Raw genomic sequence first — 18,535 nt, forward strand, 5'->3', positions numbered from 1 at the left:
AATCTTGGTGCAAGGTACAGAGCACAGCTAGACTAGGGGAAGAAGCATTTTCTGAATGAGCACTAAGGGGCATGTTCTTGCATAATCTAATGAAAGAAAACAACTGTTTGCTATATATAAATGCTGTTCATAAAAACTTGTGTCCTCTTTACTTGCACCTTTTGCTAAATTGCCCTATTGTTGTATTAGATGTAAGGTGCAAAGTACAGTGCAGACAGATACAGTGCATGAAAACTGCCATTTTATATTAATAGGCGCATTATACCTTATATATTTACACTCTCTCTTAAAGGGAAAATATCTACATTTAGTAAAGACACCTTTAGTTACATGATTTGTACAAAGTATGAGTAACGTGCCCCATCAAAGCAGTGTCCATTTGTCAGTCCTAAGTGTGTGTGTGTGTGTGTATATATATATATATATATATATATATATATATATATATATATATATATATATATTAATTGATCTGCAGTATGTCCTTTATCTAGGAAATGTTTTGATACAGGTAATGTAATGTTACCTCGATTTATACCCGAACGATGTTGAGAAATACGTGACTTTATTATCTGTGTGGTCTCACCTTTGTAGATGGGACTACACGGACATGTCAGCACATAAATTACTAATTTGGAAAAACAAGTATAGTGTCACCGGAACTGTACAGTTTGTCCAGTATGGGATGAATACATTCTTTCATTCATATGGGCATTGTACACATCCCAGACAGGAGGGAGATAGAGAACTTAAATTAAACAGAAGGGAGGTTTGGTGGATTAATAAACTCAAATATTTACATCCATTAGGTTTAAACAAGGATTATGACCTCTTTTTGTACCTATGAATATCAATTGAGTGCAGCAATTGTGATGCAAACTATGAGGTCATTTCCCTTTACTGCCTTAAAAATGTCTTACCTGTGCAATGCTGTTGTTCATTTGGCTTGATAAAGGGCACACAGTCTGTCCAAAACATCGCTATGTGATGTACTAACTTTTTAATACACCTTTTTGCATTATTCGAGTGCTGCTTCATCTGTTCTAAATTTTGGATATTATGTGGGGACGAGACGGCGTCTCCTATAGGAGCAAGCACCGAGATTCCTGCTTGTACGCTGATGAGAGTGCTGGGGCATACTTTCTTTATATATATATATATATACTCTGTATATATATATATATATATTTCTTTCACTTAGTTAGGACTGACGCATGGACACTGCCTTGATGGAGCGCGCCAGCTTACGCATACTTTGTACAAATCTAACTAAAGGTGTCTTTTTTAATGTGTGCAAAATTAGGGTATGTTTTTTTCTTAAGGCTATATAATGGAGTGCTGGGGTAATGTGTTTAGTGTATATAGATATATATATATATATATATATATATATATATATATAAAATATATTTTCAAAATACTATACTAATTAGCAACAAAAAAGTTTTTTCTAATTACATATTCATTTTCAATTCTGGTTTAGCTCCCTTTGTCCCATTATTTTAAAACCGTGTAATATGAAAACGAGTTTGGATATATTATTTTAAGAGCTGATTTTTAATTTAAAAGCAATATTTATTTTCTCATACATGTATAAAATGTGGATGAATAATTGCTCCCTAGGTGGTCGGGCTGGAATTTATTTTGGGCAGTGAGACTCTTTGGCCTGTTCTGTTAGGCTTGTCAGGTGTCCCTGCTGTCGTGCAGACCATCCTACTCTTCTTTTGCCCTGAAAGCCCCAGATTTCTGTTAATCAAACTTGGGAAGCTGGAAGCAGCTAAAAGAAGTAAGTATTTTTTTTAATGTTTATTTCATTGTAAGGCAACGTTCATTTTCTAGATTTTAGCATAAGGGAAATGTAGTGCTTATTAAGTGACATAGAAAGCATTGGCTTGTTAGTAACTTATATAATTTAATTTGTATAATTTTAACTGTACTGGACCACACGAGCATAGCTGTGCTTCTGTATAATTACTTTTCTATTAACTCTTTGTAAGCCTTAGAAAATCTGTGATTGTTACTGCACGCAGGCAAGTTAGCAAATAAGCCACAAAGTATGAGGCTTACCTGTCTGGCCACTCAGTGTAACTATGCTCTTATTTCCTTCCACAATTTGAATGTTATATGATAGAACTTAGATAATTACTGGTATTGTTTACATTTCGGCAAGCAAACAAGAAAGGTCATGTCACTGAACCATACCTATTCTGCTATAAAATGTCACTGAACTTTTGACCAAGAGACAGCAAATATAAGTTTTATAATTACGTAATAAAGGAGAAATTTAAAACAAACTCTCTTCCTATAATCTAACATGAGCCCCCTCTGAATGTGTGCTTGTGGTTCCTGCCCACTGTTCCATCCCTGATACCTACACTTTTTTTTTTTTCAAAAGAAATGAATATAATTATCCTAGCGTACCATCTAGTTGGCAGATTAGCAAGAAATTACTAGGTCACAATATTTCTTGTGTGTGTAGGTGAAAAAGCTGTTGGTCGGGAGACAAAAATAGGAAAGTAAAAGTGTAAGAAAGGAAAATGAGATAGCATAGCAAGACAAGCGACCTTGCACTGAATTATATAGCAGATTGTAAAGGCTGTCAGGCCTACCCTGAATTTCAAGAGTTAAAGAGGTTTCAGATAGTTCACCAGAAATAAAGACTTTTCCCAATTACTTTCTATTTTGTATTTGAGACCATTTTTCTAATATTGAAGTGTACATTTTAATTTTTCACCTTCTGAAGAAATTCTGGGAAAGTGGGGGTCACCGACTCTTTAACTGTTCTCAATTGATACATTTAGTTGATACATTTGTTATTTTTGATCCTGCAGAGCAGAATCTCAGAGTTTCATTAAAGGCAGCTGTTAGAATTGATACAATAGTTTCTAATACGCCAGAGATGCTGCTGAGATGTATCAACTAATTGTATCAACTAAATGTAGCAAATTGTAACATTTCAGATGTTCCTGGATCACTGAGCTGCCAGACTGAAACACTAGAGACACAAGTATTACACTTTAAACTTCAATTTTGTCAAGACTGTAAAAAATAAAAGATGAAAAGCAATTGAAAAAAGTCTTTGCTTGGAATTGAAACAACTGAAAAAAGTGTTTGGAAGGTGAACAACGCCTTTAATATTATAGTTCCTATCACAGTCTTTTTGTAATGACCAGTCAGGGGAGCTCCGCCAATGAGGCGAGTTGAGGCACTCGCCTCAGGCGGCAGCGCCCCCTGGTTACCAGGGGCGGCAAAAATGCCACTCCTGGTAACTATGAGACGAATTTCCGGAAATTTGGCTCTTCTAGTGCAGAGCGTGCAACTGCGCGCTCTGCATTAGTGACGTGGGGGGGCGGCAAAACGAAGCCCGCCTCAGGCGGCGAAATGCGCAGGATCAGCCCTGTGACCAGTAAAAATGTAACAAGAGTTTAGCTTCTCAACGGCTGCTCAGACCCCACTGAGCATATGAGTGTCACAGACACTTTCCAAGATGGTGACCCCCTATGACAAGTTTGAAGTCCTGGATAATTGCTGCTATTGACAAGCTGAAACTTAAGGCTGGTGCAAAAAGCACAGTATATAAAATATGACATTTTTAGCCAAATAAATTTTTAGGGTTTAGTTCTCCTTTAAAGGGGTGGTTCACTTTTAGGTAACTTTAAGTATGTTATAGAATGACCCATTTTAAGCAACTTTTCAATTTGTCTTCATTGTTTTTGTTTATAGTTTTTGAATTATTTGGTTTTTCTTCTGACTCTTTCCAGCTTTCAAATGGGGGACACTGCCCCTGTCTAAAAGCAAATGCTCTGTAAGTCTACAAATGTATTTGTATTACTCTTCTTTCTATTCAGGCCTCTCCTATACATTTTCTAGACTCTTATTCAAATCAATGCATGGTTGCTAGGGTAATTTGGACCCTAGCAACCAGATTGCTGAAATTGCAAACTGAAAAGCTGCTGAATAAAAAGCTAAAAAACTCAAAACCCATAATAAATACTGAAAACCAATTGCAAATTGTCTCAGAATATTTCTCTCTACATCATACTAAAAATAAATTGAAAGGTGAACAACCCCTTTAAGAGTAGTTGGTGTGATGAGTCAAGAGTTCAAATAAACAAGAATTCTCGCTGCTTTATTTTATGTTTTGCAAGCATATTGGCAGATAGCAGTAGAACTGGCAGTACAACTACAAATAGATACTATAGCTGCACTAGCAACTAATCAAAGGTTATACCTACCCAAGGCAAAGCAGTATTATTTGGAAACCCAAAAATAAACAGCATGGGGTTACTAAAGTTGAGGGCAAGCATGTGTATTATAACATTTTGCTTTAGTTTTCTTTTCCACCTCTCTTCTAACCCAAGTTTGGCTGCATTTATGATTAAATAGTTTTTTTGTTTTTTAATGGGGGATAATAAATTGGGATTTAAGTGAAGTTGTTTCAGTAGGGATCAAAAGTTGCTTATGTTTGAATGCAGTACTGGAAGGTTTGGGTGTGGGTCTACTTGGTTAGACATGTGCAAGTCTTTACTAAATGCAATGAATCAGTTGAACCAGTCAATGGACATGCCATTAAACATTTCACTTTGCAAGCATCTACAAATCTGCTTCTCAGCCATATGTTCACACATTGGCCTAATGCTGAATCAGAATTATTGAAGAGAGTATTCAGTTAAGAAAGAATATGGGTTGCATTTGCTTCATGAGCACAATAAAGTTATGGCTCTTATAATCATGGACTGATAAATTAACCATTGTCCAAAGATTGCAGCCATTGGGCTGAAATAATGGATCCAGCACTGCCATTTGTGTGCAGAATAATGATCAACTGAAAAAATGGTCACTCGCATAAGATTATGGACTCTTTACTACTTTAAGGATGTGGTTTATATTTTTAAATCTTTCCACATTCACACGCCTCCAATTTTATTTAATTTTTTCCTGTTACTAGTCTTGATTATTTTAGGTGTGCTTAGCTATCAGTTAATTTGGGGTTATACTTGTCACTCATATGACTTTAACCTATTTCCATTAGGGGATCTTATATGGCTTAAAAGGGGTATAAGTACTATAACATAAAATATATTTATACCACTTTAATTTTACATGTCACTGATAATCATGCAGCGCCACATGGATAAAGATGGGACGGGAAATGTGGACTCTACAGTGATGGCATGCTGCTACTTTTGTGCCAGATCCATAGATTCCATGTTGCGTGGCACAAAAAGTGTTAAATAGTGACAAACATGATAATATATATATTATATTATTTGAAGCTTTTAGTAAGTATAATGCAGTATCTCTTTAGCGCTTTCTTTGCAGAATGAATGCAAAGTGTGCTTCACATGCTTTATAGTGGTATCACTGCACTAAAATACACTTTAGGCAATGCAAGGGAAAGGCAGCACATGGCATTTGTTATCACTGAAGAATGTGCAGTTGCAGAGGAAGTGGTATGAAGAATCTTGGGATTAGCAAAGCTATGAATAATACATGAAGTCTGGGCAAAGGTCTAAGTAAGGTTGTGAAAGGTGTATCGGAAGAGCATGGACAGTAGAAGAAACTTAGACTAAATTAAATCAAAAGACTATGTAAACATAATTCTAGTTGTGGCCTAGATTATTAGGCTGTAGGCACACGAGGTGAAGGCTCTGCTGCTCGGCAAAAAACGCAGGCTCACAGAAGCAGATCCACTCCATGCTCCTGCTCCATTGATTTAATTTATAAGCATCTGTGTGTGTGTATTCACACACAGTGGAACAGAAGCAGAGGTCAGGCCAAATACATGAAAGTAGGCATCTTTGGGCAGACCTCCGTGTGCACACCCAGGCAGAAGTAAATGGAGCAGGGCAGGGAGCAGACCCACTTCTCTCAACCTACAAAAATATGCAGGCTTCAGCCCGTGTGTTCACAGTCTTAGGGAATGAGCTGTTAATATGACAGCTAGCATGGCAAGCTGATGTTTAAAAGAAAATGTGTCAGAGGAGGATAGGAACTCAGTTTCGTTTCTGAATTGAATATGTTTGGCATTATAATATAAGTGATGGGTTAACTCTCTACATCCACTTCTTTCCTCCTTAGTTTAATATGATAAAATGTAACTACCCAGGGGTCATTAAAAAAAAAAGGAACGTTACCCACAATGTTACATTATGACCCCAGTGTAGTGAGCCCTATGGGGTACTGTCAGCAGAAAAAACCTGGTGACTGGAACATTGGTGGAATGAAAATTAGCAAGTAAATCAGTGGGCTCAACTGTACAGACATACTTAAACCATCAGGAGTTCGTGCTCTGGCTAATGATAACCCAAAGGCTTCCTTTGGCAGCCTGCTCTTTCATTATTTAAAGCCAGTGTATGTCTCATTAACCTGAGAAACCTAAAAGCAAAGTCACACAGAGCAATTCATCATTGCTGCTTTCCATTTTACTGAAAAAGAATTGTGTTGCCTAAGGGTCAGGGCACACGCATTCGGGGAGATTAGTATGCCAGCGACAATATCCTCTTCTTCGAGGCGACTAATCTTCCCAAACTGCCTCCCGCCGACTAGAAATCGACGGCAGGATGGTACTCGGGACACTTTGTTTTCCGAAGTTGCCCAAAGTTTTCCTGTGAGGCAACTTTGGAAAACGAAGCACTCTTGAGTGCCATCCCGCCGGCGATTTTCATTCTAGCCGGCGGGAAGGCAGGGGAGGCAGTTTGTGGAGATTAGAAGAAGAGATTTGTCTCCCCGAATTGCAGCGTGTGTCTCTGCCCTTAGGCACAAGATAGCAAGTATTCCAACAGCTATGAATGCTTTAAAAAAAATAGAAATTGGATTTCGTGTTTAATTTGTAAAGGACTTTTATTATACAGATTTTTGTAGTATAAAATATATAGTATAACAATATTGGTTGAGAAAATATTGCTAATCACTAATCATTTTAGTACTTTGTGCCCCACGAACATTCAGTTCATTAAAGGTTCACTTTTAAGTTAGCTTTTAGAATGTTATAGAATAGCCTATTCCTGGCAATTTTGCAGTTGTTTTTCATTATTTATTTGTTGTAGTTTTTGAATTATTTGCCTTCCTCTTCTGACTCTTTCCAGCTTGCAAATGGGCCTCTGTGAGGCTACAATTTTATTGCTATTGTTACTCTTTATTACTTATCTTTCTATGCAGGCCTTTTCATGTTCCTATTTCCATCTCTTTTTCAAACCACTGCCTGGTTACTTACGTAAATAAGACCCTAGCAACCAGATAGCTGCTGAAATACTGAAATGAAGTGCTGCTGAACAAAATACTTGAAAAACCATAATAAATGAAAACAGATTGCAAACTGACTCAGAACATCACTGTCTACATCAAACTAAAACTTAACAACCCATTTAAATAAGCAACTACATAGAAAATGATGGAGGGCATTATCTTATATGCAGTTAATAAAGAGTGCAACAGCTTTTCATTTATGTATAATTTTCACATATCTACTAAGCAAAAAGATAGCAAATAACATAAAGTTTAGTTTTCAAGGAAGCAGAGTTGCTATGTTGTGCAGAGAATCTCATAGTAGGTTAGATGAGGTTTTAAAGGGCAACTAATGCCCTGAATTTAATTGTTTGCAAAGCTTTACCATGGAATGTTGTATAAGCCAGAGATGCTTCATATGATTATAAATATATCTTACTAATGTTTAGGGCTGTGAAATGTAATATAGTCCTCTTGATATGCAGTGAAGCCACTACATTTACCTGCATTTCTATATCATCATGTTTTTTTTTACAGACTTAATAAGGCTCAGAGGAGACTATGATACAACAAAAGACATTGAAGAGATGAAAAAGGAAAAGGAAGAAGCTGAAAGTGAAAAAAAAGTTTCCATCATACAGTTATTCAAATCTTCTAATTACCGACAGCCTCTAATTGTTTCTCTTGTGCTTCATATCTCTCAGCAGTTTTCCGGAATCAATGGAGTGAGTTTTATAGATTATTTATTTGCTTTAACTAGAAATAAAACAAGTATAGATAACATTCATATAACGTGGCATATCAGGGAGAGCAATTTTGTTTTGCATGAATATAACTTCTATCTTTATTTATTTACAGATCTTTTACTACTCTACAAGCATTTTTACTAGAGCAGGTATTAGCCAACCAGTATATGCAACTATTGGAGTCGGTGTTGTTAACACAGTATTCACAGTGGTTTCGGTAGGTAAATAATATTTTATCATTTGTAATAAAGCTATTTAAATACCTGTGTGGCTAACTGTGATCATTGCCAGATGACACCTAAGACAGTGGTTCCCAGACTGTGGGAATATCCCATGTTAGGCTGAGATTTGTGGTGAAAACATCTTTCTGGCCAAGAGATTCTTGGAACTATGATTGAATGATGAATATTTTCTTGTATCTGTAACCTTGTTATAAGCTAATGGGGGTCCCTCACCAAAGGTTTGACCTCCAAGGGGGACTTGAACTGTAAAAACCTGACAAGCACTGACCTAAAGTTTGGTTTTCTGAACAAGAGTTTGATTGTCTCTTTAGCATTGTTTCTTATTTAGAAATCACAGAAACTTTACTCGCTGCAGGGTGGGTTGGCTTGGGCCTCCCAGATCCCACTGGGGCTATGACTACAATGACCCTCAAAGGTCCTTGTTCCAACATCTGCAAACCCCCCTTCTTGCCGCACGCACCTTTTTGGTCCTTACCCTTTATCTCCCTCCTCCTTAAAGGAACACCAAAAAATTAAAGTGTCTTAAAGTAATTTACTGCTGCTCTGTGCTGGTAAAACTGGTGTGTTTGCTTCAGAAACACAAATATAGTTTATATAAGCAAACTGCTGTATAGCCATGGGGCAGCCAGATAAGCTCTGTAGGATACCATAGGATTATTCAGAATGTATCTGTTATCTACTGTGTATCCTGTGCTTGAATGGCTGCCCGGTGGCTACACAGCAGTTGTTTATATAAACTATAGTAGAGTTTCTGAAGCCAACACACCAGTCATACCAGGGCAGCACAACAGTACATTATATTGTCATTCCTTTAAAACACTTTCATTTTTTGGTGTTACTGTTCCTTTAACTTTCTGCTTGAAGTTCTAGGTGGGGAGCATGCCTGGGTCTGAGCGGGGGAAAAAATCAATTTGTATTCAAATCAAAAATGAACGAAACTTGAATTGAGTTTTACTCAAGAAAAAAACTTGAATGTCAGGAAGGCTATTAACATCTTCAAGTGGATAAATGGACCTCTGCTATTGACTTATAAATGAATTTGGCAGGTTTTAGGGGGCGAATATACAAATTAGAACTGTTTCAAGGGTCGAGGTGTGATAAATCTCACATTTTAATTTACATTCAAGTCGGTGCTTTTAAATTCGAATTCGAGTTTTGACACAAAAAAAACGACAAAATAAAAATTTACCATTCAAACCTTAATAAATCTGCCCTTACATGTACATGCACTGAATGCAGAAGAAATATTAACTGTAAACTGTCTTTTTTTTTTTTTTTACCTTTTTGCCAAGTTTTATTGGGCACCAGGTAATTGCACTTGAAGTGTGGTGCTGTCTGGTGTGTGTGTATATGTATATATATATATAATATTGATATCACTGAATGATGGCACTTATAAGTAGAAGAACACACAGAGCCTGCGTCCATCAGTATATGTCTTGGTATGGGAACTGTCTGTGAGTAAATGCATTCAGAGTGACTATTAAGCACACTGTTCTGCATGGTAATTCACCTTCATTTATTATAAGCTTGACTTCTACATTAAATAAGTGTAGATATAACATGTTCCCTGCAGTCAAACTGTGAACTCCTGTGGCTTAAGTGATGTTCTTGGAGAGGTTGTTCGTGACTGCTTTTTAGCAGAGTTGCCCAGATTTGTCCGATGCAATGATTAATCTGTGCCACAGAGAAAATGCTTTTCACACAATGTTCAAACGTACTGCTTACCTGGCACTGCACTAGGTCCTGATATATCTAATTTTATCTCTGTTTACAAGGTCAAACACACATCAAATGCTGACACAAACAAAAAAAAAAGTCCCCTATCAGTTATTTATTACCAAATGTGGAAATTAACAAGGTGCAGCAGGAAGAAGTCTGGGGCTTAGGCCCATGGGGTGAATTCTGTGCTACCATTATTCAGCTAATGACAGGCTGTAAATGACGGTTCGAGTGCCTCTCTTCGTGTGTCATGGCAGTAAAGCAAAATTACAGACAAAAACATTCAGTATGTTGGTCAGCTAAAGGAGAAGGAATGTAATTTACACTTGGGGGTGCCAAAAGTTAGGCACCCCAAGTAATTGTATTTACTTACCTGATACCCCGGGGCTGGTGCTCCTACCAGCAAAAACCTGCACCGGCCTGGGGGTCTGCCAGTGAGCACAGAGCGATACGTATTTGTAAAAGTGAGTTGATCAGTAGTTTATTTTTGTTTCCTAGGTTTTCCTTGTAGAGAAGGCAGGTAGAAGATCCCTCTATTTGGTTGGCTTAGCAGGCATGTGCGTCTGCGCTATTGTTATGACTATTGCGTTGGCACTTCTGGTAAGTACATCTTCATCTTAATCTCAACTCTAATTCCAAAAAAAACCCTCAATTCGCAATGTTTTCAGTTCAATTTTTGCTAGAACAAAGGCCACATCCAATCTTTGCATGCATATGATTGTTAGGTGAATCTTTGGCTACCCATGTGCAGAGTGGCTACATGTGGCCCTGCATCAACAGACTGATGCTTTCTTATTTTCAAACTAACAAAAATATATTGATGTCATCGAGGTGCATTATATACTATCTGAAAAGTTAGTTACATGAAGAATTTTCCATTACATCCTCAATTTTTTTTAATACAAACTCTTTATATATATATATATATAAATATATATATCGCGTCTAGACTACTGTAACTCTCTTTTAATTGGCCTCCCCCTCCAGAAACTGTCACCTCTCCAGTCCATAATGAACACTGCTGCGAGGCTCATACACCTCAGCAACCGCTCCTCCTCTGCCTCGCCATTCTGTCAATCCCTGCACTGGCTTCCATTACCTTTCAGAATCAAATTCAAATTAATGACACTGACTTTCAAAGCACTTCATAACTCTGCCCCACCCTACATCTCTGAACTCATCTCTATATACTCACCCACTCGCTTACTACGCTCCTCTACTGACCTACTACTCAACTCTTCTCTCATTACCTCCTCACATGCTCTCATTCAAGACTTTGCAAGGGCAGCACCCCTCCTCTGGAACTCTCTCCCACGGTCTGTCCGACTTTCTCCCAACCTTTCTGCTTTCAAGAAATCTCTGAAAACGAGAAGCCTACCCCCACTCTGCTTAACTACCAAACGCAACACCACATACAATACCACATTTCTCACCCACTTAATTCGATCTTGCCCACTCCCACACCTTGTGTATTAATCCCTTCCCTTTAGACTGTATGCCTATGCATAGGGCCTTCCTCACCTTTTTGTACCTGTATTGATTGTGATGTTTGTTACTCCATATATTCTATGTACGTATGTAATTCTTGTAATGTAGTTGTATAATCACATTTACTTTATAGTGCTACGCAATATGTTGGCGCTATATAAATACATGTTAATAATAAAATAATATATATATATATATATATATATATATATATATATATATATATATATATATATATATATATATATATTATAGGAATGTTTAAATTCATATTATTTTATATTAGCATCTTGTAACCTTAAACCTACTGTCTAAATGACTGCCACACCAACAATACACAGAGAATTGACAGTTTCTATTTAGGAAATGTCTGTTAAAATTTGCCACTTGTTCACCTTACAAACAGTTCAGTTGTTTTCAGATTGATCATAAACAAAGACTAATTTCAATTGCTTTCCATCTTTGATTTTTTTTACCAGTTTCCAAAAATTTAAGTTTAAAGTTGAATGTCTCTGGTGTTTCAGTCTGTCAGCTCAGTGATCCAGGAGCAGATTCTGAACTGTTCCAATTTGCTACATTTAGTTGATACAATCAGTTGATACATTTCTCAGCATCATCTGTGGGATATTAGCAACTATTGTATCAATTCTAACAGCCGCCTTTAATAAAACTCAGGGATTCTGCTCAGCAGGGACAAAGATAACAAATGTATCAACTAAATGTAGCAAATTGGAACACTGAAAGAGTTGGCGACCCCCCAACCCAGAGCTTCTTTAAAAGGTGAAAAATTAAATTTTACACTTCAGTATTAGAAAAATGGTCACAAATAGAAAGTCTTTATTTCCGGTGAACTATCTGAAACCAACTGAATTGAAAAAAAAAGTGTTTGAAGGTGAACAACCCCTTTAATAGATTAATTTATGCAATTAAAGTTACACCTCAACCCCTTTTACCATGATGTCCCCAAGCAATGTCTGGGTCCAGTCTGACCTGTCCAGCCTCACCCTCTCCACTTCTGGTAAAGCAATAGCTGAATATGTAACAGGGGGTGCATGGGTTTAGTGCTGATCTAGATATGCACATGACAAAATATTCTTTTGAGGGTTTAGCTAAGCCTAAAGAGAAAATGAAAAGAAACAAGTTAAAATGTAATTATGTAATGAAGCCTAATTCCCTCTGTTCTCTTTCCATTTCAGACTCAGTATGCTTGGATGAGTTACCTGAGTATGGTCGCCATTTTCCTCTTTGTGGTTTTCTTTGAAGTTGGTCCAGGTCCTATTCCTTGGTTCATTGTTGCTGAATTATTCAGTCAAGGCCCACGACCTGCAGCTATGGCGGTGTCTGGGTTCTGTAACTGGACATGCAACTTTATCATTGGGATGTGTTTCGAGTACATAGCTGTAAGTATGCATATATTACTGAATATGTTATTGGGAGAAGGGAATGATGCAAATTTAGAAGTAATAAATCGTATTATACAAACAAACAGTATTGTTTTATCTAAAGAACGTTATCCCTTGATTGCACAGGTATATAAATCTGGTAAATATTGTGCAAGGTGTATGAGATTGGTTAAATTGTAATGTACAGTTACATTTCGATCGAATTTATGGGAGTTCTTAAAAACTTACATGACCTTTGATAAATGTGCATCTTGATGTATGAGCCCCTGTAGTGTACAATTGTAAATAATAATAAACGTAACTGTGCCTAGTGTCACATAGACACTACAGTGGGTATTAATCACAGCTAATGTGTGCATACTAGGGTTGCCACCTTTTAAAATAATCTTCACCGGCAGGTGGAGGGGGCAGGGTTAAAAGGGCAGGGCTGTGACGCTAAAGGGGGCGGGGCCGTGACACGTTATTGGCTGGCCGGGTCGTGCAGTCAAAGGGGGCGGAGCCAAACGCCCGCATTTGGCAAGAAGCCCAGGAAAAAAGGTGAGTTTGGAGCAGGCTAGGGGCAGGCCAAGGGCTTTTTTTAGGTGTATTACAAATTTACCGGCAGCTGCATTGCCGGAAAATTTGTAATACCGGCCCTGGCCTTGGCTGGTGTTTTACTGGCAACACTAGTGCATACCCGCCAAAATCACATAAATGAGAATATTATGGCTATGCCCTTAAAGGAATAGTAACACCAAAAAATTATTTAAAGTACTAATAATATAATATACTGTTGCTCTGCACTGCTACAGCTGCTGTGTTTGCTTCAGAAACACAACTATAGTTTATATAAATAAGCTGCTGTGTAGCAATGGGGGCAGCCATTCAAAGGAGAAATGGCTCAGGTTACACAACAGATAGCAGAGGCATATCTGTTATCTACTATTTAACCTGTGCCATTTATCCCTATTTTAATTGCTACCATTGCTACACAGCAGTGTGTTTATAAACACACAAAAGTAGTGTTTCTGAAGCAAACAAGTCAGTTTTACCAGTGCAGGGCAACGCTACCTTATTTTTAATTACTTTTAAACACTTTCATTTGTTGCTGTAACTGTTCCTTTAATCAATCCTGATCCTGATTACTCCCAATTAAATCTCCTTTCATGTACAGTCTTATCCACACCATGGGCAACTACCTTGACTCATAACAATTGGTCACATATGGAGCTATTTATAAGGAATACATTCTTGTCAGCTGACAAAATGACTGATCTGCATCATAAAAGAAGCGGAGGCAGTTAAACAGCACTTTCATAGCTGGGCATGAGGCTGGACAGCTGTAATAAGCAATATATGCCTGAAGCAAAACTGAAGCTGATATCCATGTAAACCTTTTGCTTACTTCCTAGGTATTATATAAACAACGTTTTTTTATGATCTTTATGATTATTATATCATTTGGAACCCTAGCCGGGCTTGAATTTTATTCTAAGTGTTTGGTTTAAAGTGTTTTTATGACAATTGCTGAGGCTCCACCAGTGTCACCTTACACTATTAAAACTGCAATAAAGAGAACAAAATCCCTTTCTGCTATTCTTAATTCTGTGCTATTCTCTCTCCTTTTTCAGGATGCCTGTGGGCCATATGTATTCATCATTTTTGCCGTACTCCTTTTTATATTCACCGTTTTCACATACTTTAAAGTCCCGGAGACCAAGGGCAAGTCATTTGATGAGATAGCTGCCGAGTTCCGAAAGAAGAAACTTCCAACCCACAAAGGAGTTAAATCTACTGAAATGGAGTATTTGGGAACTAGTTCAGAAGCATGAATATTTCCAGCAAGTGCAAAAACAAATTCATTTTTTAAAAAATATATATATACACATACATGATATACAGGGTATTACCAGACGACTGCAATGTTTTTATAGACAATTATTTTTATAATGCTAAACTAAAGGCGTGGTTGAATGCTTGTGGCCACTTTAAAGCGATAAAGAGGTGTCTAATCACAGTCATTCAGCTGATGTACAACTCCCATGAGTCTAAGGATGCTGAATTGCAGTTGCACAACAGCTTTGAAGCCAAAGATGCAATCTCTGTATTCAACATAACATATCTTTGTTACTGGCCTATACAAAAATGCTTGTGTTGGCGCAGAATCCAGTGATATCTGTTATAAGTCTGACGGATCTGTAGTGTTGGAACTTGGTCATTATCCCACATCTGATTGAGCGCTGATGTCCCTATGTTTCTGCATGGTTTTGCACATGAATATTTACTTTAGTGGCTTTGAACAAGGAGCATTATGGTAATAACACAGAATGATGGGGTATTAAGAACCATGGTAAGAAGTGACAGTTCTATAATAATAACCACCAGGTTAAGGTGACCATAGATTTTACAATTACGATCTTTCCTGGAAAAGATCTTTTCCAGTTTCAATACACATGATCTGAATCGTCAGATATACAGGTAGAAACAATAGACTACTACCTGTATCTGGCCAATGTTCAGGTGCCTTCAAAGGCGACCAATCAACGACCGTCGAGCCGCCCGATAACCAAGCCTTCTGCCGATATATAGGTTGGCTCGTCTCCTACCATACACTCACCGAATATTGTACGAAAATTTTTTTGTACAATATTATTGGTGCGTCTATGGCCACCTTTAGTCTCACATCTTTTCTCTGAATCATTACCAGTAGGGTGTCCTGGCATTTCCACTGTACAGGTATCGTGAAAACAGGAATTCCTGGTGTTTCTAAGGACATATCTAAGAAACAGTGGATACAGAATACCATACATAGCATTTTAAAGCCTACAAAATGAACAAAGTTATTCAGAAATAGTATCCATTAACACTAAATGCAGTCCTCCACAACACTGTCAGCCAAAGCTAGTTTAAAATTCTGTATTAAGTATGAATGTGTGCTAGCGTGAACAAAGGGATCTACACTTTAAGATGAGACTCAGTGTAATTAAATACAGTCCTGAAATACATTTCCCTAAGAGGAAAGTGTTTCTTGACTTCGCTACAATTTCAACTACTGGGAAACTTTTGGATCCCCCATATTTGTAAATCTGCCCCTAAATGTCTTCCTGTAAACTGATATCTGCAGTATATGCTATTATATTATTATTATATTAGAACACAGCTTGTGATTGAGCTGGAGGTTCCATTTAATTGATGAAAGGGCAAGTCAACCCCAAAATAAAATTTTGCCAAATAACAGAAAACATAAGTCTGAGCAATTTTGCGATATAAATTCATTACAAATTTCCTATGGTGTTACCAGTTATTTGTATATGTATTGCTATTGCAAGCAGTGTCTGTCTGGCCCTCAGACTGTTGATATAATGTAAGAAAAGGCAGCTGATTATCAGACTTGACTTTGCTGGGGAACTAAGACTTTTGTAACATTGTTTAGAAAGTAACAACCAGGAAGCAAATGCTGCTTTCAATAGCAACGGTTTTTTAAATAATTTTAAAAGCACAAAACATTTTTAATTAAGGTATATTCGAAAGTTGTTTAAAATTATGTTTTCTTTTAATCTATTAGGCACATTTTTATTTTGGGGTTGACTTGCCCTTGCCTGTTTTACCAGTCACCAAGTTGTCAGTAGCTGTATGCTCATTTATTTCAGTACTTTTACAAGTCTGTTACAACTAAATATCTCAGTCAGCATCTGATTTATTAAATTACAGGTATGGGATCTGTTATCCGGAAACCCTTTTTCCAGAAAACTATGAATTACGGGAAGCTACAGACTCCATTTTAATTTCTGTAATACTAAAACAGTACCTTGTACTTGAGGCCAACTGACATTTATTTCAATTAATCTTAAGTGGAGGCAAGTAAATTGGGTTTATTTAATCTTTAAATTGATTTTTAGTAACCGAAAGGACAGAGAACCAAATTATGGAGAAACCCATTATCCAGAAAACCCCAGGTCCTGAGCATTCTGCATAACAGGTCTCATACCTGCATCATACAGGTTAATTACTTTTAATTATGAATAATGAAATTGTGTGATTGGTTATACTATATAACCAGAAAGGTTTAAAAGCTTGGAAACAAGTGTAAACAAAACAATTTGGCAACAAAACAAATTCTGTGCATATGTCTTTGCCTTAATTGATATATCTTGTAGTCTGTTGTTAATGGGGAGACCCTCCAGTCCTTAAGCCTGAATCTTATTTTGTCCAGTAACCCTTCAAAGGGATTGTTCACCTTGAAAAACACTTTTTCCAGTTCAGTTGTTTTTAGATTGTTCCCCAGAAATAAAGACATTTTTCAATTACTTTCCATTATTTATTTTTTACTGTTTTTCCGAAATCTAAGTTTAAAGTTGAATGTTTGTGTCTCTGGTGTTTGAGTCTGGCAGCTCAGTAATTCAGGTGCCAACTCTAAACTAAATTTTTGGAACATTTAGTTAATACATTTTTTAGCAGTATCTCTGGAGTGTTAGCAACTATTGTATCAATTCTGCCTGTAATTAAACTCAGAGATTCTGCTCAGCAGGGTCAAAGATAAGAAATGTATCAACTAAATGTATCAATTTAGAACAGTTTACAGGCTCGGCGACCCCCTTCCCAGAGCTGCTTTAGAATGTGAAAGAAGACACTTTATACTTAAATATTATAAAAACGGTGACACATAGAAAATAGAAAGTAATTGGAAAAATAAGTTATTTCTGGTGATCTTTCGGAAAACAACTAGTTGCTTGAAGGTGAACCACCCCTTTAAAGCAATTATTTGCAGACACTTCTAATTTAGTTTTTGTCCTGGAGACAGCAGCCAAAAAGTACAAGGTTTCTGGCAACCCAACTTGTGAAATAAAGATGTCATTTTGGACTGCTGAAGCTCTGATAATATTCATTTTTACTAAATAAAATGCCATGCCAAGAGAGGGGTTGTATTAAGTCTGCATTAGAAATTGGGGAGTAGGTATTTAAAGGGATCCTGTCATCAAAACGCTTCAGTTAATAGTGCTACTCCAGCAGACTTCTGCACTGGAATCCATTTCTCAAAGAGCAAACAGATTTTTTTATATTCAGTTTTGAAATCTGACATAGGGCTAGACATTTTGTCAATTTCCCAGCTGCCCCCAGTCATGTGACTTGTGCCTGCACTTCACTAGGAGAGAAATGCTTTCTGGCAGGCTGCTGTTTTTCCTTCTCAATGTAACTGAATGTGTCTCAGTGGGACATGGGTTTTTACTATTGAGTGCTGTTCTTAGATCTACCAGGCAGCTGTTATCTTGTGTTAGGGAGCTGCTATCTGGTTACCTTCCCATTGTTCTTTTGTTTGGCTGCTGGGGGGGGGGGGGGAAAGGGAGGGGGTGATATCACTCTAACTTGCAGTACAGCAGTAAAGAGTGATTGAAGTTTATCAGAGCACAAGTCACATGACTTGGGGCAGCTGGGAAATTGAAAATATGTCTAGCCCCATTTCAGATTTCAAAATTGAATATAAAATAATCTGTTTGCTATTTTGAGAAATGGATTTCAGTGCAGAATTCTGCTGGAGCAGCACTATTAACTGATTCATTTTGAAAAATTTTTTTTTCCCATGACAGTATCCCCTTAACCTGTTTCCTGGCAGAACTTTGCATTGCTCAGGGAGCAGCAGTATCCAGTAATTGTGTTACATGTGGAAATGTACAGGGTCGGACTGGGGGGCCTGGGGCTGCTGTCCCAATGCCCCCCTCTGGACACCCCT

At 37.3% G+C, this 18,535-nt stretch overlaps 1 protein-coding gene across 2 annotated transcripts in view; it reads left to right on the forward strand.

Annotated features, from left to right (window-relative positions):
* The window catches only part of slc2a2.S (solute carrier family 2 member 2 S homeolog), a 29,646-nt gene extending 12,528 nt beyond the window's left edge, over positions 1–17,118 (forward strand). For both annotated transcript variants that reach the window (XM_041564892.1, XM_018265702.2), the window contains exons 6-11: positions 1,624–1,786; positions 7,765–7,952; positions 8,086–8,190; positions 10,436–10,537; positions 12,622–12,825; positions 14,439–17,118. In XM_041564892.1, coding sequence (XP_041420826.1) covers positions 1,624–1,786; positions 7,765–7,952; positions 8,086–8,190; positions 10,436–10,537; positions 12,622–12,825; positions 14,439–14,639 — 963 coding nt within the window. In that variant the 3' untranslated portion in view covers positions 14,640–17,118. The remainder of the gene's footprint in view (positions 1–1,623; positions 1,787–7,764; positions 7,953–8,085; positions 8,191–10,435; positions 10,538–12,621; positions 12,826–14,438) is intronic.
* The last annotated feature ends 1,417 nt before the right edge of the window (positions 17,119–18,535 follow it).

Source organism: Xenopus laevis, chromosome 5S, assembly GCF_017654675.1.
Source record: "Xenopus laevis strain J_2021 chromosome 5S, Xenopus_laevis_v10.1, whole genome shotgun sequence".
Lineage (NCBI taxonomy): Eukaryota > Metazoa > Chordata > Amphibia > Anura > Pipidae > Xenopus > Xenopus laevis.